This window comes from Mytilus trossulus, chromosome 5 (genome assembly GCF_036588685.1).
Source record: "Mytilus trossulus isolate FHL-02 chromosome 5, PNRI_Mtr1.1.1.hap1, whole genome shotgun sequence".
NCBI classification, from domain to species: domain Eukaryota; kingdom Metazoa; phylum Mollusca; class Bivalvia; order Mytilida; family Mytilidae; genus Mytilus; species Mytilus trossulus.
In genome coordinates this window covers 9,897,290-9,922,087 of record NC_086377.1, presented here as the reverse complement: position 1 = coordinate 9,922,087, position 24,798 = coordinate 9,897,290, and the positions used below count along the sequence as shown (strand labels likewise).

At 30.4% G+C, this 24,798-nt stretch overlaps 1 protein-coding gene across 1 annotated transcript; it reads right to left on the bottom strand.

Annotated features, from left to right (window-relative positions):
• On the bottom strand, nucleotides 1–24,530 carry LOC134717579 (transcription intermediary factor 1-beta-like). Its single transcript, XM_063580072.1, has 13 exons — nucleotides 23,764–24,530; nucleotides 23,020–23,076; nucleotides 14,526–14,528; nucleotides 13,267–13,269; nucleotides 11,630–11,765; nucleotides 10,664–10,669; nucleotides 9,181–9,183; nucleotides 7,735–7,740; nucleotides 6,040–6,042; nucleotides 4,593–4,598; nucleotides 2,887–2,889; nucleotides 1,440–1,445; nucleotides 1–63 (listed from the first exon to the last, which is right to left on the bottom strand). Exons 1-13 carry the CDS (start codon nucleotides 24,528–24,530, stop codon nucleotides 1–3), a joined length of 1,062 nt encoding a protein of 353 aa, XP_063436142.1.
• Nucleotides 24,531–24,798: the final 268 nt, after the last annotated feature.

The window sequence follows — 24,798 nt, the reverse complement described above, 5'->3', positions numbered from 1 at the left end:
CTATTTCTTTGTCTGGCTTGTTACAGACTGTCTCTTTACTATTCTCTGATATACCTCATATATCTGAAAACATGAATACCATGGACAATTTTTATCATTATAATGTATGCACCATAATTACATTATATCATTCCAAAATAATCGTACTAGTATAAATTTGTTGTTATTGGACTATTTGCGATTTGATTGCAATTGGTTTATTTTGCATGAAACTAAACAGTGTGTATGCATGTTTTGCTAAAATATTGTGAGTCTTTTAGTCCTGACGTGGTTTGTTTAAGCTATTAGATAACTAATTGATTTATATACTAACTAAATTAGGAGTGACTGTTGAGTGTTGTTCATGTTGGTTCCATTGCTTGCTCTTGGTCATGATTTGACTAGATACATAGTAGGTTTTGATGTCGTACTCTATTGTTCAAGTTGTATTTAAGATACCTTTTAACAGTACATGTTAGTTCTGTATTAATATACATACCGCATAGTCAGCTAAAAAGGCCCCGAAATGACCAATGTAAAACAATTCAAAAGAGAAAACTAACGGCCTAATTTTTGTTCAGAACGAAAAACAAATATGTAACAACGACTGAATTACAGGCTGTTGAGTTGTGACAGGCACATACTCATAACTATATTAAGTAATGCCTATCATATGCTAAATGGAAGAATAAAACAAAACAACCAAAAATACCCATGTCATATTTAATTTAATTGATAAACTAAATGAATACTTTAATCTCTATGTCGTTGTATGACGAATTCATACTATGAACTGTCAATAAACTCATCATAGATACCAGGACTAAATTTAGTATATACGCCTGACGCGCGTTTCGTCTACAAAAGACTCATCAGTGACGCTCGAATCCGAAAAAGTTAAAAAGGCCAAATAAAGTACGAAGTTGAAGAGCATTAATGACCAAATTTCCTAAAAGTTTTGCCAAATACAGCTAAGTCATCGAAGAGCAATATGGATTGTAAGTTTTATCTGCAGTACCTACCCGCTACACGAACATCTACAATGAGAAAAGACTTAATTATATAAAACAAGTCGCTCGGACATCCTTATTAAACTTTACGTTACTTGGTTCAACAGTTAAACAAAATTTATAATTATTTAACGATGAAACATAAGATATTCATTGGATTTAAATCTTAACATATGAACGTTCTAATATAAGTCACAATACATAAGTATTGGAGAGACTTATGTAATATGTGTAATCATCTATATCTGATGTTATTCTAAAAAAAAACAGAATCAAAATATCGCCTGGCTTCTTATAACATTTATATAATAATGTTTGTTTTTGGAACTGGCTTTATATTTTCCCATTCTTTAAAAACACCACACACACCATTCGCTATATGATGTCCATTCATTCTTTTTTTGGTAAACTTATCACAATATACTTATCTGTTTGGTACATAACACTTACTGTAAACTGAAAAATATAAAAAACAGTTTGAAATCGAAGGAAAAACTTCAAAAAAATCCAGATACATAAAAGAAACATCAGTTATCAATTTGTTATTTTTTCATATTGCTTTAAATTGCATGTTTGTTGCTTAAGTGTGATTGTTGTCGCTATTTAAACGATGTTTAAATATAAAAAATGACAAACCAAGTGGTAAACATGGAATATCTCCCCCAAAAAATGTAAATGACTGTTCAAACCGTTTATCTCTTTTGTACTCTGTACTTGTTTTGGCTTTCAAACTTTTTTCATCTGCGCATAGTTTTGTGAGGACGTAACGCACGTCTGACGTATAAAATGTTTAATCTGGTACCTTTTGATGGCTATTATTCGTTTGTTTCTCTGTCCTATGCTTTCTTCGATTTATTTATTGTAGCCCTGTCGTGTAATGTTGTAATTTTAATGTTATTATCAACATTACCATTAAAGCGGGAGGTTTGACATGCCACAAAAACAGTTTAACCCACCATTATTTCATAAAATGCCTTGTACCAAGTCAGGAAAATGGCCATTGTTACTTTATAGTTCGTTTCTGTGTCTGTTACATTTTGGTGTTGAGTTTCTGTTGTAACGTAGTTCTCTTATATTTGATACGTTTCCCTCAGCTTTAGTTTGTACCCCGGATTTGGTTTTTGTCTATCGATTTATGAATTTCGAACAGCAGTATACTACTGTTGCCTTTATTTGGAGACAATACAAATCATAATAGCATCAACTTTTTCTGTATGTGTTTTGTTTCTATGATGCTTATAGCAATCATATAGCAATCATAGTACTGTAGCAAAAAATCTGAACTAATTATGTCTGACTTGTTCCGCTTCGTCAAGTGCACGTTACTTTTATTAAAAAAAAGCGCTTCGGGCGTTTTTAATTTTTTAAAGTGTTTTGCTTTTTTTGCTAGACAGAATAATTATGGAAACGCAAAACATACAGAATTGTCGACTTTCTTTTCAAAATATGTTTACAAAACACGGGCAGTACACATAAACAAGCACATGGCTTTAAAAACTCAGTCTTGAATATCTTATCATGTCTAATCACTTAACAAACAGTAAACTCACATAAATACTGAACTTCGAGTAAAATTCAAAACAGCAGTAATTTAATCAATTTATTCTCATATTTGAAAAGCTGAGAGCTGTTATTAAAGAATACAAATGCTGTGATATTACTTTTAATCTTTATAAAGGTTTTTTTTTTAAAAAACAAAACACATACAATGGTTATCTACTAACAAATGTCCATTCTCAATTTTATTTAAAACACTTCTAAACTAATTGTCTTCATAAAATGGTACTAGTATGTTTATTGTTTAACTTTTCACTCTGCTAACGCCATTGTATAACTATATTATAACTTGCATATATAATTGTTTTCAATACTTATCTGTTTGCTACTTGACACTTACCCGCTGAAAAATTAAAAAAATAATCACTAAATACAGCATAATATTGAATTATAATTCAAAAACGAATAAAGTTGACCTTGAGTTGATTTAACCATTTTTAAGTATGTTGATATGTTAAAACAGTTTTCCAAATAAATTTGTTATTAACTTTTTGTATTTCACCATCTCTGCTTTCAGTGTTTCTCATGCAGTATAATCCATGAAAGAGGTCTGAAAGGTACCAGATAGTCAAACTCAAGAATTGAAAATATCTGATTTGTTCCGCTTCGCTATAAAACATGACTCAAAATATTGATTTTGTTTTTGTGTATACTGCTGTTTGTCATGGCATCGTCTCCTTGTAGACGAACCTGTCTGAGATACAACATTAAGTTTATATGATTTTTTATTCATCTAATAGTCTACTATTGCCATTTTAACAAAACCTTATATTATAAATTACTAATGTCCATACCTATGTGTTTGCCTAACTCGACACTAACTTGAGGGACAACTTATAGAAATATAACCACAGAAAACAGCATACAATTTAGCAGTGAGAGATAACCACGACAATATAAGAATACCATAGGTAGTTGTGATAGTAGATTATTTTGAAGTCAGATTATTGAATTAGTATATAAATCAAGCATGGCAACCATTGGAATGTGATAAACAGTATGTGTATGCATTAAACGTGTCGCTTTATAGATTTAGAAATCATTTGAGAACTAAGGTTGCACCACACAAAAGTTAAGTTGAACTGAGGTTGAGTAAACTTGTTTTGCTTATGCTTTTTATGGTCTAATATTTCAACTGTTCCGGTTATCACATGTCATTGGCTTAACACATTTCTGGTTATACCATTTTAACGATACTCTAAATCTTCCGACTCTTTTGTAGTTGTAACGCACGTCTGTGTGACATTATTTAAAGGGTATGTGTATTGTATTGCCTAGCTATTTTAATATCAATATTACATCAAACAACTTCTATTATGAATTGCATAATTTATGTGATTTTTGTTTTTATACACCAAGACTTTCGAAAGACACTTTGGTGTTTTCATCCTAAAACAAGTTAGTTATAATCAAAGATAAATAAGTACGAATCGACAATTGTGAATAAAAATAACATACTATATGAAGTGCAAAAATGAAACACAAGATGCAAGATTTACCGTATAACATAATGTTTTAAATAATGTAAAAAAAATGTTGCTACATCAAAATGCCATATCAATTCTCATATAATATATAACGTGGCTCCTTAAAATGGGTTGTATCATTTTAGAACCAAACAGTACCATGAATGTGATACACTTATAACACAAAATAAAGGATACAAGAGGGACGAATTTGTTTTTATATATATTTTCCCATTTAATAAAAATAAATATCAGATACAATTTTCAATATCACATGCTGTTTTATTTTTCATTTTGTTTAAACTTATCACAACATACTTATCTGTTTGCTACTTGACACTTACCGACTTATGTAATATGTGTAATCATCTATATCTGATGTTATTCTAAAAAAAAACAGAATCAAAATATCGCCTGGCTTCTTATAACATTTATAGAATAATGTTTGTTTTTGGAACTGGCTTTATATTTTCCCATTCTTTAAAAACACCACACACACCATTCGCTATATGATGTCCATTCATTCTTTTTTTGGTAAACTTATCACAATATACTTATCTGTTTGGTACATAACACTTACTGTAAACTGAAAAATATAAAAAAACAGTTTGAAATCGAAGGAAAAACTTCAAAAAAATCCAGATACATAAAAGAAACATCAGTTATCAATTTGTTATTTTTTCATATTGCTTTAAATTGCATGTTTGTTGCTTAAGTGTGATTGTTGTCGCTATTTAAACGATGTTTAAATATAAAAAATGACAAACGAAGTGGTAAACATGGAATATCTCCCCCAAAAAATGTAAATGACTGTTCAAACCGTTTATCTCTTTTGTACTCTGTACTTGTTTTGGCTTTCAAACTTTTTTCATCTGCGCATAGTTTTGTGAGGACGTAACGCACGTCTGACGTATAAAATGTTTAATCTGGTACCTTTTGATGGCTATTATTCGTTTGTTTCTCTGTCCTATGCTTTCTTCGATTTATTTATTGTAGCCCTGTCGTGTAATGTTGTCATTTTAATGTTATCATCAACATTACCATTAAAGCGGGAGGTTTGACATGCCACAAAAACAGTTTAACCCACCATTATTTCATAAAATGCCTTGTACCAAGTCAGGAAAATGGCCATTGTTACTTTATAGTTCGTTTCTGTGTCTGTTACATTTTGGTGTTGAGTTTCTGTTGTAACGTAGTTCTCTTATATTTGATACGTTTCCCTCAGCTTTAGTTTGTACCCCGGATTTGGTTTTTGTCTATCGATTTATGAATTTCGAACAGCAGTATACTACTGTTGCCTTTATTTGGAGACAATACAAATCATAATAGCATCAACTTTTTCTGTATGTGTTTTGTTTCTATGATGCTTATAGCAATCATATAGCAATCATAGTACTGTAGCAAAAAATCTGAACTAATTATGTCTGACTTGTTCCGCTTCGTCAAGTGCACGTTACTTTTATTAAAAAAAAGCGCTTCGGGCGTTTTTAATTTTTTAAAGTGTTTTGCTTTTTTTGCTAGACAGAATAATTATGGAAACGCAAAACATACAGAATTGTCGACTTTCTTTTCAAAATATGTTTACAAAACACGGGCAGTACACATAAACAAGCACATGGCTTTAAAAACTCAGTCTTGAATATCTTATCATGTCTAATCACTTAACAAACAGTAAACTCACATAAATACTGAACTTCGAGTAAAATTCAAAACGGCAGTAATTTAATCAATTTATTCTCATATTTGAAAAGCTGAGAGCTGTTATTAAAGAATACAAATGCTGTGATATTACTTTTAATCTTTATAAAGTTTTTTTTTAAAAAAACAAAACACATACAATGGTTATCTACTAACAAATGTCCATTCTCAATTTTATTTAAAACACTTCTAAACTAATTTTCTTCATAAAATGGTACTAGTATGTTTATTGTTTAACTTTTCACTCTGCTAACGCCATTGTATAACTATATTATAACTTGCATATATGATTGTTTTCAATACTTATCTGTTTGCTACTTGACACTTACCCGCTGAAAAATTAAAAAAATAATCACTAAATACAGCATAATATTGAATTATAATTCAAAAACGAATAAAGTTGACCTTGAGTTGATTTAACCATTTTTAAGTATGTTGATATGTTAAAACAGTTTTCCAAATAAATTTGTTATTAACTTTTTTTATTTCACCATCTCTGCTTTCAGTGTTTCTCATGCAGTATAATCCATGAAAGAGGTCTGAAAGGTACCAGATAGTCAAACTCAAGAATTGAAAATATCTGATTTGTTCCGCTTCGCTATAAAACATGACTCAAAATATTGATTTTGTTTTTGTGTATACTGCTGTTTGTCATGGCATCGTCTCCTTGTAGACGAACCTGTCTGAGATACAACATTAAGTTTATATGATTTTTTATTCATCTAATAGTCTACTATTACCATTTTAACAAAACCTTATATTATAAATTACTAATGTCCATACCTATGTGTTTGCCTAACTTGACACTAACTTGAGGGACAACTTATAGAAATATAACCACAGAAAACAGCATACAATTTAGCAATGAGAAATAAAAACGACAATAGAAGAATACCATAGGTAGTTGTGATAGTAGATTATTTTGAAGTCTCATTATTGAATTAGTATATAAATCAAGCATGGCAACCATTGGAATGTGATAAACAGTATGTGTATGCATTAAACGTGTCGCTTTATAGATTTAGAAATCATTTGAGAACTAAGGTTGCACCACACAAAAGTTAAGTTGAACTGAGGTTGAGTAAACTTGTTTTGCTTATGCTTTTTATGGTCTAATATTTCAACTGTTCCGGTTATCACATGTCATTGGCTTAACACATTTCTGGTTATACCATTTTAACGATACTCTAAATCTTCCGACTCTTTTGTAGTTGTAACGCACGTCTGTGTGACATTATTTAAAGGGTATGTGTATTGTATTGCCTAGCTATTTTAATATCAACATTACATCAAACAACTTCTATTATGAATTGCATAATTTATGTGATTTTTGTTTTTATACACCAAGACTTTCGAAAGACACTTTGGTGTTTTCATCCTAAAACAAGTTAGTTATAATCAAAGATAAATTAGTACGAATCGACAATTGTGAATAAAAATAACATACTATATGAAGTGCAAAAATGAAACACAAGATGCAAGATTTACCGTATAACATAATGTTTTAAATAATGTAAAAAAAATGTTGCTACATCAAATGCTCATATAATATATAACGTGGCTCCTTAAAATGGGTTGTATCATTTTAGAACCAAACAGTACCATGAATGTGATACACTTATAACACAAAATAAAGGATACAAGAGGGACGAATTTGTTTTTATATATATTTTCCCATTTAATAAAAATAAATATCAGATACAATTTTCAATATCACATGCTGTTTTATTTTTCATTTTGTTTAAACTTATCACAACATACTTATCTGTTTGCTACTTGACACTTACCGACTTATGTAATATGTGTAATCATCTATATCTGATGTTATTCTAAAAAAAAACAGAATTCAAAATATCGCCTGGCTTCTTATAACATTTATATAATAATGTTTGTTTTTGGAACTGGCTTTATATTTTCCCATTCTTTAAAAACACCACACACACCATTCGCTATATGATGTCCATTCATTCTTTTTTTGGTAAACTTATCACAATATACTTATCTGTTTGGTACATAACACTTACTGTAAACTGAAAAATATAAAAAACAGTTTGAAATCGAAGGAAAAACTTCAAAAAAATCCAGATACATAAAAGAAACATCAGTTATCAATTTGTTATTTTTTCATATTGCTTTAAATTGCATGTTTGTTGCTTAAGTGTGATTGTTGTCGCTATTTAAACGATGTTTAAATATAAAAAATCACAAACCAAGTGGTAAACATCGAATATCTCCCCCAAAAAATGTAAATGACTGTTCAAACCGTTTATCTCTTTTGTACTCTGTACTTGTTTTGGCTTTCAAACTTTTTTCATCTGCGCATAGTTTTGTGAGGACGTAACGCACGTCTGACGTATAAAATGTTTAATCTGGTACCTTTTGATGGCTATTATTCGTTTGTTTCTCTGTCCTATGCTTTCTTCGATTTATTTATTGTAGCCCTGTCGTGTAATGTTGTCATTTTAATGTTATTATCAACATTACCATTAAAGCGGGAGGTTTGACATGCCACAAAAACAGTTTAACCCACCATTATTTCATAAAATGCCTTGTACCAAGTCAGGAAAATGGCCATTGTTACTTTATAGTTCGTTTCTGTGTCTGTTACATTTTGGTGTTGAGTTTCTGTTGTAACGTAGTTCTCTTATATTTGATACGTTTCCCTCAGCTTTAGTTTGTACCCCGGATTTGGTTTTTGTCTATCGATTTATGAATTTCGAACAGCAGTATACTACTGTTGCCTTTATTTGGAGACAATACAAATCATAATAGCATCAACTTTTTCTGTATGTGTTTTGTTTCTATGATGCTTATAGCAATCATATAGCAATCATAGTACTGTAGCAAAAAATCTGAACTAATTATGTCTGACTTGTTCCGCTTCGTCAAGTGCACGTTACTTTTATTAAAAAAAAGCGCTTCGGGCGTTTTTAATTTTTTAAAGTGTTTTGCTTTTTTTGCTAGACAGAATAATTATGGAAACGCAAAACATACAGAATTGTCGACTTTCTTTTCAAAATATGTTTACAAAACACGGGCAGTACACATAAACAAGCACATGGCTTTAAAAATTCAGTCTTGAATATCTTATCATGTCTAATCACTTAACAAACAGTAAACTCACATAAATACTGAACTTCGAGTAAAATTCAAAACGGCAGTAATTTAATCAATTTATTCTCATATTTGAAAAGCTGAGAGCTGTTATTAAAGAATACAAATGCTGTGATATTACTTTTAATCTTTATAAAGGTTTTTTTTTTAAAAACAAAACACATACAATGGTTATCTACTAACAAATGTCCATTCTCAATTTTATTTAAAACACTTCTTAACTAATTTTCTTCATAAAATGGTACTAGTATGTTTATTGTTTAACTTTTCACTCTGCTAACGCCATTGTATAACTATATTATAACTTGCATATATAATTGTTTTCAATACTTATCTGTTTGCTACTTGACACTTACCCGCTGAAAAATTAAAAAAATAATCACTAAATACAGCATAATATTGAATTATAATTCAAAAACGAATAAAGTTGACCTTGAGTTGATTTAACCATTTTTAAGTATGTTGATATGTTAAAACAGTTTTCCAAATAAATTTGTTATTAACTTTTTTTATTTCACCATCTCTGCTTTCAGTGTTTCTCATGCAGTATAATCCATGAAAGAGGTCTGAAAGGTACCAGATAGTCAAACTCAAGAATTGAAAATATCTGATTTGTTCCGCTTCGCTATAAAACATGACTCAAAATATTGATTTTGTTTTTGTGTATACTGCTGTTTGTCATGGCATCGTCTCCTTGTAGACGAACCTGTCTGAGATACAACATTAAGTTTATATGATTTTTTATTCATCTAATAGTCTACTATTACCATTTTAACAAAACCTTATATTATAAATTACTAATGTCCATACCTATGTGTTTGCCTAACTTGACACTAACTTGAGGGACAACTTATAGAAATATAACCACAGAAAACAGCATACAATTTAGCAATGAGAAATAACAACGACAATATAAGAATACCATAGGTAGTTGTGATAGTAGATTATTTTGAAGTCAGATTATTGAATTAGTATATAAATCAAGCATGGCAACCATTGGAATGTGATAAACAGTATGTGTATGCATTAAACGTGTCGCTTTATAAAGTTAGAAATCATTTGAGAACTAAGGTTGCACCACACAAAAGTAAAGTTGAACTGAGGTTGAGTAAACTTGTTTTGCTTATGCTTTTTATGGTCTAATATTTCAACTGTTCCGGTTATCATATGTCATTGGCTTAAAACATTTGTGGTTATACCATTTTAACGATACTCTAAATCTTCCGACTCTTTTGTAGTCGTAACGCACGTCTGTGTGACATTATTTAAAGGGTATGTGTATTGTATTGCCTTGTTATTTTAATAACAACATTACATAAAACAACTTCTATTATGAATTGCATAATTTATGTGATTTTTGTTTTTATACACCACGACTTTCGAAAGACACTTTGGTGTTTTTATCCTAAAACAAGTTGACGTAAGTTAGTTATAATCAAAGATAAATAAGTACGAATCGACAATTGTGAATTAAAATAACATACTATATGAAGTGCAAAAATGAAACACAAGATGCAAGATTTACTTTATAACATAATGTTTTAAATAATGTAAAAAAATGTTGCTACATCAAAATGCCATATCAATTATCATATAATAGATAACGTGGCTCCTTAAAATGGGTTGTATCATTTTAGAACCAAACAGTACCATGAATGTGTATACGTACACTATACACTTATAACATAAACTAAAGGATACAAGAGGGACGAACTTTTTTTTAATATATTTTCCCATTTAATAAAAATAAATATCAGATACAATTTTCAATATCACATGGTCTTTTATGTTTCATTTTGTTTGAACTTATCACAACATACTGATATGGTTGGTACTTACGTGCCCCTGAAAAAAAGAAATATAAATTCAATTAAGATCGAATGAATAGTTTAAGAGAACAACGAAAGGGAAAATACTCATCTAAAAACATTAGATACAACGTTTTACTTGTGCATATTAAGTTCAGCATTTTGTCTGGAAATGTTAATCATATTTAGAAGATACTGTAGTTTCCTAAATGTGAGAGCTATCACAAAAAAGTAAAAATATACAAATAAAAAGCAAATTAAATGATAAAAATGAATATATTTCTCCGATAATAATTGTAAATGGATATTGAAACCTCATTGATTATATATTATGAAATTATAACAATCATGATAACAAAATACTTCTGTATGTTTTTTAATTCTATGGTATCCAGTTGTTAATTATATAACAATCATGTTAGAAAAAACCAATACAAACGAGTTCTTACTTTTATCAATTACGTCACTCTGTAATATATTAATTGGCGAGAAAAAAACAACCTTAGAATTGGATTATTTACGATAAAACACTAACAACTAAGACTATCTGATAAGCAAAGTTTTAATAACTATCTATGATGAGTTTATTTATGGATTTATCAGATATTTCACATTGTATACAAAACGATATTATACAGTATTAATAAAGCCCAAGTTTAATAAAAATCAATGCAGGTTTAAAAATATTTCAAGTAAAACTAAATTAATTCAAAACCATCTATAAGAAAAAGACTGCAAATGAACATATATTTAAAAAACCTTATTTCTGAATCATAAATATCTTCTGCCAAAGTTTTTAAGACAATCCTATGAAGGTTTGACATATTATCGGATATGTAACAAACGTTAACCCTAGACTCTTAACTAACATCCTCAAAAAAAAGTTGACCTAGTGATAGTTCAACCAGTTTTGTGTATGTTCTCTATTTTTATTTAAAACTGTATTGGCTTTCATCGTCTCTAAAATTACCTTGTCTTTTGGGTTTTTTTTTTTTACTGTTGTTTGTCTCCTTATACTTTTGCCATGGTATTTGTTTAGTTTACATTTTACTAATGATTTTGAATGTCTCTCTATTATCTTCCTCCTCTTTAAAGGTGGAGCGTGCATCTGAGATTTAGGATTTTTTTGGAAACTACAATATCAAAAGCCTTACATTATAAATTGTCTATGTAAATGTACGCTATACTTATCTGTTTTCTACTTAAAACTTACAAGCTGTAAAAAAATAATAATAATTATAAATTACAGCATGCAATTCTGCAATGAATTAACCAACTTTAATGGAATTAGTTGAATACGTAATAAAAATATAAAAAAAAACATAATGTTAAATGACAGTTTCTTCTATTATACTCCTGATTGACTAATACAAAGGAGACAATTAATTCTATGACAGGGCTGAGCAGGATACCATGTTTTTGAACGTCACTATCTGGTGAAGACTTATCAAGAATCAGTAATTTAAAGGACAATCATATATTCAATTCAAATTAAATAATGATGCCAAATAACTTCAACAGTTTTGGTTATTATATGTCATAAGTTTTACCCATTTTTGATTTTGTATTTTCAATGAAGATTAATCTAGAAGACAGGAAATGACATCAGATAACGTTTTATTTTGTAAACTGTTGTTTATCTGTATGTCTCACTAGGATTTAGCCATGGCGGTGTAAGTTTATATCCGATCAATGCTGTTAAATCTCTCTTTGGTATCTTTCGCCATTTTATTAGACAGAACGAGTCTCACATATATTATAATTATGGTATGTTTATTGTTTAACTTTACTACACTTAAAACACTGTATGTAATGTAGATATATAGAAAACAACACAATCCTGATTGTTGTATTTTGTAATCATTTGATTGTATTTTTGTCGTTCTTGGTACAATAACGTTAGGAGTTTGAATGTCTCTTGGTATCTTTTGCCTCTTTTGTAGACACACCGCACGGCTATCATATATCATATTATAAGCAGGCGTTTTGGTTAACTTCACACACTTGTATTACTCTGTTTATATAATGAACTACAGTATATATAATTATACATTTCTGTTTGTTACTTGACACTTACACGCTGAACAAAAATCAGTCAAATTAATCATTATATTGAACAGCAAATCTTTCAGGCAAAAGCAAAAATCGTTATTGGATTTAATTAAAAAAAGTAATGCAATAAAAGTACATCATTTCGGGACTATTGAGTGTTCTGTCAGATAATTCAAAAGTAAAGTCATTACTATGAGTTAGATTTTGTTTTCTCATCTTGCATAATAGTTATGTTGATGATTTCAAATTTTAGAGCTATGCTCACGTCTACCATACATCATTTTAATGGTTTATACAATGTTCACTATTACTTAACTAATTGGTACAGATATCTTTATATAATGACCTACATATACCATTATACGCTATACTTATCTGTTTTCTACGTGACACCTACTTGTTTTCTCTCATTCGATATACGACTTTCGAACAGCGGTACTGAGAAAATTTCTCTCTCACAATGGTATGTTTATTGTTTAACTTTGCAACTCTTCTAACACTTTTATATATATATATTATTACATTTTAAAGTGCATATCATATAAGTGTACATTACTTATCTGTATGCTACTTGACACTTACCGCCTGAAACAATCAAATAAATAACCATTAAATACAGCATACCATTTAGAAATGAATTAAGTTATCTCCAATATAATTATTGGAATAAATAGTAATGTGATAGGAGAAAATTTGTAGATGACAGTTTGTTTTTGTCATATTTTTGAAAAGTATAGTCAATAAGATATAATGATGCCAGTTATTGCAATGTAAAAGTTGTGTGATTTGGCGCTTTGTTCATTTATAATTTGTTAAGAAACCTTAAAAAAAATGGACGTCAGGTCGATATAATCATATTGATATGTGTTTTCCAAGGACATATACTTCAATGGAGAGACGAAAGATACCAAAGGGTCAGTCAAACTCATAAATCTAAAACAAACTGAAACCAGTTTTGGTAACTAAACAGGGTTACACATTTCTGCTTTCAGCATTTCCAATGACGGTAAATGTATTAATCAGTGGATGAAATCACACAATTTGTTTGACGACTGTTGTTGGTGTTTTTGTAGGACTAGGATTTAGCCATGGCGGTGTCAGTTTATATTCGACCAATGCATTGGAATGTCTTTTTGGTATCGTTCGCCTCATTTGTAGACGACCCGCGAGTCTCACATACAGAACGTTAATGACATGTGTATTGTTTTACTTTTATTACTGAATTAATCACACGTAATGTCATGAAGATGAAGATACATTTAGAAAACAACGCAATCCTGATTGTTGTATTTTGTATTCATTTGCTTGTCTTTTTGTCGTTCTGGGTACTAAATTATAACGTTATGCGTTTAAATGTCTCTTGGTATCTTCCGCCTCTTTTGTAGTGCTATCATACATCACAATCATGACATGTTTATTGTTTTACTTAACACATTTGTATTACTCTCTTTATATAATGAACTACAGTATATATAATTATAGTTTTCTGTTTGTTACTTGACAGGTACACGCTGAACAAAAACCAGTCAAAATAATCAATTTATTGAACAGCAAATCATACAGTTAAAAACAAAAAATCGTCATTGAATTTAATTGAAAAAGTAATGCAATAAAAGTACAACATTTTGAGAATATCGAGTGTTCTGTCAGATAATTCAATAGTAAAGTCATTACTATGAGTTTAATTTGTTTTCTCATGTTTCCTCATAGTGATTGAGATTATTTCAAATTGTAAAGCTACCTAATTTATATAAATATCTGTATATACCAACAGAAACAAACAAACAAACCAACATATACAATAATACGCTATACTTATCTGTTTTCTACTTGACACTTACCATCTGAAAATATCAAATAATTAATTATAAAAAAATTGATAAATAGACTAAATGTAATTGAACAAGTAATGCAGTAACATGGTGAGTGTGCGGTGCAAACCCTGCAATGTTTACGTGCTGTATAAATAGGAATGTGACAAATGAACAAACATTCGACATGACACTTCTATATTTTTACTTAGTGTTTTGTCCGAGCAACATTTGATTTACCTATCCGATATGGTAACTAGATAGAAAAAACTTTTAACCACAGTTCAATTAAAGTGGACACATAGTAAACGTCGCAGAGTGTATTTATCAACGAGACAACATTATTCATTAATCTTTTTTTCATGAATTTTTAATTTGTAAAACCTTGTATTTATATATGTGCAATTAATCTCACAACGTTTGTACATCAACATGATTGTTTTGTTTGATATGTGTTTCTTTGTATCTCTATAGTATAAACAATGATTGTTTTTTTTTGTTGTTCCTGTTTCTTTTTATATTTCTAAGACATGTGGTTCCCAGTTTATTATGGATATATAAGTTTGACTGTCACTCTGGTATCTTTCGCCCCGTTTTTGGTACATGCATTCACTAATGTAGAAAATGATGGATTAAACTTTGTGTTATAACTAGCTGAACCTATTAATCGTATTACAGTATCATATGATTCGAATAAATTGACAACAATATGCACGGGTGAGCAAAATAAAAGACACAATGGCTTAAAATGGGACTTGTTTTCGATTACAGTATAATAGACGTTAAATGTTTATTTTCTCGAAATATGTTTTAAACCAAATACAATGGGCAATCGAAAATCATAAAAACCAAAAAAACATACACCATAGCAAAGCCAAATTTAAAAAAAGCCAAACAACACCTTTAAAAAAAAAACAAAGAACACTTAGACCTAGCCATCGTCGTGTCACAATCTATTGTAAGCTTATTTTTATGAACAATTTGACGAATTGCGAACTTTAAATATTTGTCTTTTACAATAGACGTAGATCATACTTACAAATCAGTTATCTCTTCCTTTCTGAAAGATGAAACAGATCAATGGTATCAGTTACACATTCTAAACAAAAATACTGATAGATAAGTTGCCGTTTATCCAGAAAACATTTCCAAAGCAATACTAATAGTTTCTATAAATTTAGGTATGTTTACTTCATTTTACCAACTATATTATTGAATTGTATTGTGAGATAAACATGTATGAATATTACATTATCATGATAACATTGGCGGCATCAACCTTTCTGCATCTGACAATTAATGTTTCAAAAGTGATAATTTACTCAGCAAATACAAGGATCTGAAATTTAATGCCAACGTAAATCGTCTAAATTCACAAATTTGTGCTGCGTTTAGAGCTTTACGTCATCTACATTATGTCGCTTCAGCGTTTTTAAATATGAGAAACATACCCAACGAAAAAGGCAAATGTCGAGTAGTTTGTAAAAAATGTCAATGTTAAAATTCTTTGTCGTTTATGGTGGATGATTTTGGTTAAGCTGTTCAATTTTTCTCTGGAAATTTCATCCAAACAAAACTGCAATATTGTACAAATGAGTATTGTATTGTTTGACCTTTCGACAATTGTCATCACACCATATATGTCTCACTCTAAGATTGACTACAAAGTAAAATTGAGAATGGAAATAGAAATGTGTCAAAAAGACAACAACCCGACAAAAAGGAGAGAACATGTAAGGCAACCAATGGGTCTTAAAGACAACGAGATAATCCTGCGCTGGCGTTAACTGGCCTCTTAACAAAACGTTTGTACTAACTTAGTTTCATTGATGTCAAACCAAACTGCAAAACACATACATTAACTGAAATTAAATTCAAAAAGACTAACTAAGGCTAAGAGGCTCCTGCATTTGGACAGGTGCAAACATCTGTTCAATGTCGACACAACAAACATACAGTTACCCAGATAGTGCCAATAACGACATCAGTAGTTTTCCGCATTTCAACGTCATAAATATGTTGAGAGAAAACAAATCCCGGTTACAAACCTAAAACTAAGAGTCCCACACCAATTATAAGAAGTCACAATGGAACAACAGAAACACTGAACTGCAATAAAAACAAAGGGCAATGCAACATACATAGAAACCAACTATTTGAATACAATTTCAATATTCCTGACTTGAAACAGAACATTTTTATAACCATTGGTGTGTTGAATATAGTTTTAAGTCTAAACAAACCTCGCGCACTTGACTCAGTTTGAAGGAGTCTTATGTCAGAAAAGGTAACTAAAAAAACCTATGCAAAATGGCAGTGATGCGTATATCAACAAAGACAGTTACTGACATGCATGCGAGCTCTAGACCACATCTTAACTGATTAAAAATGAATTTCTTTTTGGTCTTTTGTGGATAGTTGTCTCATGGACATCTTCTTTTTTTATATTCTCCATATTATGCAAATCATGCAAATCATGCATAATACATGTACCCGTGAATGATTTAGTATCAAACCACCAAATGCGCCCTATGAGTGATTAAATACGAGTACCAAAATATGGCGTCTATTATTATTATCATACATCCATTTACATCACTGCTGACGAAGGCGAACCTATTTTGCTCATTACATTTGTGTAAATTATTAACAAGTTAACAGATATAATGTTGCTCTATATCACTCTTATTGGTTTGTTCATCGATGTTTCTTATTGATTTCTTAAACATTCCAAACATCTGTGTGGCGCAAGCCAATTAAACATGTCACCAGTTGCATTTTTCGAGATAAAAGACCCATGTATTTTGCACTTCATTGACACTTTGAAATCATACATTTGATACGCTAAATGATATAGATGTACAATTCTGTGTCATGTCCATAAAACAATTATAATGAACTTACCCACACTTGACACATCTGTACAGGTATTTCAATTGCTTTTTTGGTATCACATCCTGTGTGTAACCACTATAATGAGTAACAATATTGATTGACTTGAAATTCACTCTATTACCAAGATGATATTGAAAATCAACAAGTTATTACTAACTGATACACACAATAACCACATACACAGTGCAAACATATCAAAAAGCATTTGAAATATATACAAGAGTCATACACCAAATTAGCCAATCTCGAATGAATTGAAATGATAATCTATAAACAAATAAATCAACTTACACTTGAACAGAGATACATTTTTTTTACTAGAAAGATATATTGCTTTACTTCAGAGATGTTTTCTATGGTTCAGTGTAGAACAGAAGCTGTTTACCCACAAAGAGTATCACAGTTCACCATTTGTTGTCGTTACGTAGTATACGTAATGTTTGACAAGAACTTATAATTAAGTTCGACTTTTATTTAGCTGTTATGGTCGTATTGGTGTATGTCGTTCCTTTAAACAAAATAAGATGACATCAACCAAAACAATATATTCAATTTGAGGTCATATATATTTTATCTTTCCAATCCTTATAGAATTATTTCTGATTGCATACGCTTTTCCCTCCATTTCCCTGTCTTTCCTACAGACAACAACAAACTGAATGAAATGACGAACTATTTTAATTTAACCACTCATAAAACAGCATATGTGAAAATAGTTATCAAAGGTACCAGAATTATAATTTAGTACGCCAGACGCCCGTTTCGTCTACATAAGACTCATCAGTGACGCTCATATCAAAATATTTATAAAGCCAAACAAGTAAAAAGTTGAAGAGCATTCAACTTGTTGAAGAAATATATACGATTACTCCAATCATTTTGTAATGACTGATAGTTCTCAATTATACTATAGTATCGAAACCTCTTGTACTAATTTCATATGCATTTCGGAAATGTGATTGATAAAATCATTCACCCCGTCAACAAAATTCGATTGTGAAAGTGACTACTGAATTCGTTAATTTCTGTATCAGCAGTCGATTGTGAATAGGGTAAATGTGACTGCTGAAATCTTTTACCCCTTCATTGTGAATGTGAATGATGGCGTGGTTGAACTGTTTATTGACAGTCGATTGCGAATAACTTTGTGAATCAATAATATTTTTTATGGTAAAAAGAGGTGACAATATCACAAATAGTGCGGTGACAGAGGTGTAAAAAGTCGTCTAGATCGCGAGTTTAATGTCCCAAATAAAACACGGCTAAAATTGTCTTAACTTAAAGACAAATATGTCTTTTTTTAATTTTTGCCCTGTCGTCAAAATTTCGTACGGTCACATTTTTCTAAAAAGTCGTTTTAATGACTAGTAGTATATTTGAGAGTTTCAAACCCCCTTTTTCAAAATAAAACAAATGTGTATGTTTGCTTACATGTAATTGAAATAGTTTTTTTTTTTGGAGCTATTTCTATATGTCAAAGTATTCTATTCAGTATTTTATTTTCTTCTAATCTATAAAATTTGCAAAGTTTTGACTATTTACAAATGTAAAATCGAGGCAATTTTAATTGCAAATTCAGACACAAACTTTAGTTTCTTCTTCATAGTAGTAATACACATTAACCCATAATATTTTAAGCATATAATATTTCATAAAACTAGTAAGTGATAACAATTTCGGAACCAAAATATCAAAGAAACCTTACGAAATCAATGAAAAAAGAATGGAGTAAAAAACTTCAATTTCAACATTGAACTCAATCACTTGCCTTCCATCACATATTGTGTATTAGTCAATAATTTGATCTCAACTGAAATATGAAATTACTACCTTCTTTGCTTTATATACGCATGGTTTCAATTAAAGTCCACTGATATATGCCACATACTTTGTTTGTATATGTTTGTATTCTATAATTTCTTCTTATAAAACATCAAAAAGACTTATTGTAAAATCTAAATAATTAACGGATAGTTTCAGTAAGCATTCCGTGATATGTTAAGTTCGTTCCAACTTTCTCCATTATAAGTCTAAAGAAAAGACAAAAGTCGTTAAATTTTATGCAGTGCTTAATATGCCATGTTCATGTTAGAAAAGTTACACAAGTAAATATATTGGTTCCTCCTTTTAGAGTGAGGAAGCTTCTATCTGTCATTTAATGACGACATAAAATTATCGGACTGTTGTCACTCCGTTTCGGGTATTTGTACGCGTTCTAGAATGCAGTCGTTCAACTGGAGCGCTTGTATATTTTGCTGCAACAAAACATTTTAGTAAGATCAAAAACAACTCAAGTTTGAATCAGATGAGCGTATCAAGAATGTTTAATTGGTGTCAGATAAAGTTCAAGTTGAGAACAGTTTCCCGTCCATCTTTTAAACTTCAAGCACTCTGTCATTACGGTTGCATTACAAAATATTTGCTAAAAACGAAAAAAACAAAAACAAATCGAAACCCGTAGAAGCAGATATTTCATATCACGATACTGCTTTTACTAATTTTAGTTTGGCTATTGAGAACGATTCAATGGTCATTCCTCATAACACCGTTACTTTATAAATATAGATCTTTTCTTCCGGCTGATTCTTATTTAAAATATTCTACTTGTAAAATGCTGTCAAAACTCATTGATTTCTATAGAAATTCAGTTGTCAAACATCTTCAACAAGTTCAAGGCAACTATAACATAATATTTAGTACCAAAATAACTATTTGAGATGCCATATCAACTGCTAGTGAATTAAAAACTGACCTCAAAATCTCAATGACAACTGTAATAGACATAAATAACGGACATATATTTCATTCCGCTGCAAGTATACTTCGAAAAGACTTCGAATCTCTACAGAAGAATACCCAACTTCGGATGAATTGTCTTTTCCATCTTCAATTCAGTCAATGCCTTCGTATTTATTGCAATTTATTTTATGGTTACTCGATAAAACTGCATTCAGCCAAGACTTTTCTCTGGAAATGGCACCATAAACATTGCGTAAATGTATACTATGACGTTACGCGCGATGTTCGTACCTTATTGGAAATTCGGTGTAGTTGGCAAGATGCAAGTCCAATTATATAATGTTGTGATATCATATCCATTGCTATTGTACGCATTTTAAAAAATAAAGAATTTTAAAATAAAAACGAAAAAAATAATCACTGAAACTATGTTTTTTGCTGCATGCGACAAGCTTCACCTTTAAAAAAACGACGATTTTAAGGCTGTCCCGCGTAACATAATTCATTTATTGTAACCACTAAACTATCATTTTCGTCAAAACGTTTTTTCCATTATTAAACAGAATGGTTCCTTCAGTCTTTTATGCACTTTTTATGATGAGATGATGACGTCATTGAAAAACCCGCGTTCCATCTAACATGAGCAAATCTGTCCCACGGGGAAAAAATTGGGATTCCAGATTTGAGAATCCCAAAACTTTTATCTAAACTGATAAAAGTTTAGTATTTGCATTTACTACATCAATGTTAATTTGCTTAATTTAATGAATTTAAAGACAAATATCCTGAAAAATGATATATAGTAATTTAAGGCTTACAAAGTTGTCGCACCGCCATTTTTTGGCGTAAAAACGAACTCAACTCAAATGTACGTCAATTTTTTGGCTTATCAGTGCTCTTATAATGGTAGTACCCTGTCGGTACTTGTAAAGAAAAACTCAAAATAATGTGTTTGCTTTGACCAGAACCTTTCATGTGCAGAACTGTGGCCATGAGTGAAATTGGTAGAAATATTAAAACATGTCTTGTGACGGTTGATCAAAATAAAGATGATGGAGATGACGGTGGATTTGGTATAAAACTTGTTGCACTGGTACAAAATGTACCCACAGTCCCTTCCTCGAGGTTAGGGGAGTGTTGGCGCGACTTTAAAAAAGTTAAATCCCGCCATATTTTATGTGTTTTACAAGTCACGCGACGGTTATGCAGTGTTTGATGTTTGTTTCTATATACTATATTTGTTTGTTTCTTATTTATTTTGTATATAAATCAGGCCGTTTTATTTTTCTTTTGTTTTAATTTATTCATTTTAGGAATCGAAGACTATGCCGTATGAATTTTACTCATAGTTGAAGCCGTACATGACCTTTATTTGTTAATTTTTGTCTCATTTGGTCTTATTTTAAGAGTTGTTTTATTTGCAAGCATATTACATGTTTTTTTTTATATGGAATACTTTTGAAGTTTGTGGTACGTTGCAAAGGGAAAAAGAGGGGATATAGGTACAAAACCTATACTGTAATAGATATTAACCAGAGTAGAAAACACAACAACAGATACTACTATGGAAGCAGTAATAATTGTGAAAAACGAGTAGTCGATAAAAAAAAACCTGAAGTATCCGCAAATTCAATTTGAGGTAATATTTGACTGTAGAGTTCTATTGCTTTGGTTTGATACCTCACCCAATATGATAGTTTAAAAAATAATTTTAAAGTACTGTCCTGCATGACACTTAATTTTTACCTGAAACTGAAAACTTTCATAAGGTTAAGGTGCTCTAAACATTTTATAGGTTGAAAACTTGATTTATGAAGTTTTGTTTATAAAACATCGTTTTAGTTTGGTTTTTTTTATATTCTCAATGATTAAGGTTTATGTATAATAACAAACATTACTAAAGCCAAAACAGAATCATTTGTGTTTAGATAGAGTTTAGAAAAAAAATAAATTCAAAATTCAAACCCTCCCGAATTTTCACAGATTTTTACATATGACCTTTGACCTCAATTTATAAAAAAAATGTGACCATATCAAGTCCTGACGACAGGCATATTATTATAGTACGCGATTTCCTCTTTCCAATGATATATTATATAGATGTGTGTTCGGTGGGGAGATTAGATTAAAATAAAATCTGCTTTCAGTCACCGCATTAAAAGAGCTCATTTCTATAGGAGAAATGATATGACATACAAAGACTATTTACAAAAAGACAAACTACACTTAACAAAACAGTATGACTTTGTTATGTTGTTGTAAAACAGTATGGCGTCTTTTGGTTATACGTGCCTCAATAGTCCAGATATTGGAATGAATGACTTTTATAATTTGGTTACATCGTATACTTTTAAAGGGTTTCTAAATATTTTAACTAGACAAGTAGGGACAATTTAACGAAAATTAAATGCAGCAAAATCTAAATACTATTGAAAAAAAATTATGATTCTAGTTTGCGTTTGCATATCATTAGAAGATATATTTAATTAATTGCAATCGTGCTCTAGCCAGTGTTTTCTAACGTACGTAGTGGAAAAGGAGCAGAGACATAAGCCATAGAGACATAAGTATGAATAGGTTTTAAATATTATAACTAAAGAAGCAGGCACATTTTAACAAGCAGTATATTTACGAAAATTAAATGCAACAAAATCTAAACACTATTGAACATAATTGATGCTACTAGTATGTATTTGCATATCATAAGATGTATTTACTTAAATGCAATCGGGTCCAATACAGTGTGTTCCAACGTACGTAGTGGAAAAAAAGAGGAGAGAAATTCTAATTGATTTATCGAAAATAAAACTAAACGGTAAACTGGTGTACATTATATATAATAAAAAGTTTATATTGCCAAATATGTAACTTTAAAAACATATTTCCCTACCTCTTGAATGAAGGTAATTCTCTTTCTTTGTTCATGATTTGTTGTGTACGCATTTCACTGATAAAAGAAAAACAGAAATTTTATATTTTTTTATCATAAAATGTTCTGTCAAGTGTCAGGGGTATGACACTTGTTAACACATAGTAATTTTCCTTATATTTTTGGCGTTTGTTTTTGTAGCAGTACAGTGTTTATGTTGTTCTGTTGCTTTCCACTTGTAGTTAATGTGTGTTTCCCTCAGTTTTGTTCGGATTTATTCTACATGTAGTTTATCGATATATTACTATTGTAAAGCGGTATACTTCTATTGTCCTTATTTGTGTTATAATATTGCATAAACTGCATGAAATTAGAATAACACATTTAAATAACGAGAAAAACAAATATATCTGTTCTGGTTTGAAAGCAAGTCATTTTGCATTTCTACATAATTTTATGTATTGTCGAGATTGATACATTTACATGTATCAATACAACCTAAAATGTACACTGCCATATACCCCGTTTTTATCTACTGGAGCACATCTTGAATCCATAATATTAAACAATAAATTTGTAATGTACACATATTTGTAATTCATGAATTATATCCCCTTCGTTTGCATATCATATACAGACATACGTTTTTTTTTAAAAACAACATAATTGTGATTTTGCAAAAATACGTTTCTCATTTAGATACTATGGTTATATTAAAACATATATTACGACTACAAAATGGTCAGTCATTTTAAGTAGAATTACCTGATTATGCAGTTACCAAACAGTTGTTTAACGTCGTTATATGTTGCGGACTTAGCAGTATACTTTATTTTAGGAAACTCCGGTATAGGCTTTATCGTCAGCTTTGCGATGTCGTCTGTAAGCTTCTGTAAAGACTTCAACAATTTTCCATCGTTTCTGATCTTGTCGAGTTCATGAATTTTCTTGTCTAAGTCGCTTCCCGCTTCCAAATCCATTCTAGTATCTGCCATGATCTTTGTCAATTTGTCCTTTTCTCTCCTAGATTGATCATTGACCGATGAAATCATCTCTGCAACACATTTATCAACCATAGCCTTAAGTTGTGTACCTTCTTTTGTAATAGCTTTGACTACTCCTTCCACCTTGACATCAAATTCCTTTATACCTTTTTCTATCTGCTTCATGTTTTGTGTTGACTGTTGTACTCTTATACGTAGGTATGTTGTGTTCTTCTCCTTTAACTGTTTAATGCTGTCCAGAAGCTTGGAAAAAGCATGCCGTGTGTGACTGCCAGTCACACAACTACTGCACACTACTACGTCACATGTTTTGCATACAAAACTGAAGTCTTCATTGTGGTCCTTACATTTCGATTTACCCTCCGGGATTACATCAGAGGAAGACTGGAACTGGTGAGTTTTTGATATCTTCTGCCTACTATGAAAAGTTTTACAATTTTCACAAAAGTTTTGTTCACACTCCAAACAGTATTGGGATCCTGGAGCACTTATACATATCTCACATGTTTTAGAGGCTGCCTGTGCCATTTTGTCGCTTATAGTCCTCAATGTATAATGCGCAGGTAAGGTATATAACCAATGATAACGTGTTCTATATTTGAATCAATTACGGTTATCTATGTATAATGTGTATTTAGATGATAAATTGTGAAATATTAAACTTGAATTATAACCTGAATATCATTTGAACATTTAAGATAGTGTACAGTTATGTTAATGACATTAGTTATTGACCTGCAATCTTGACTTGATTATCATAATTTAACAATTGTATTGAACTATCTGACTTATATAC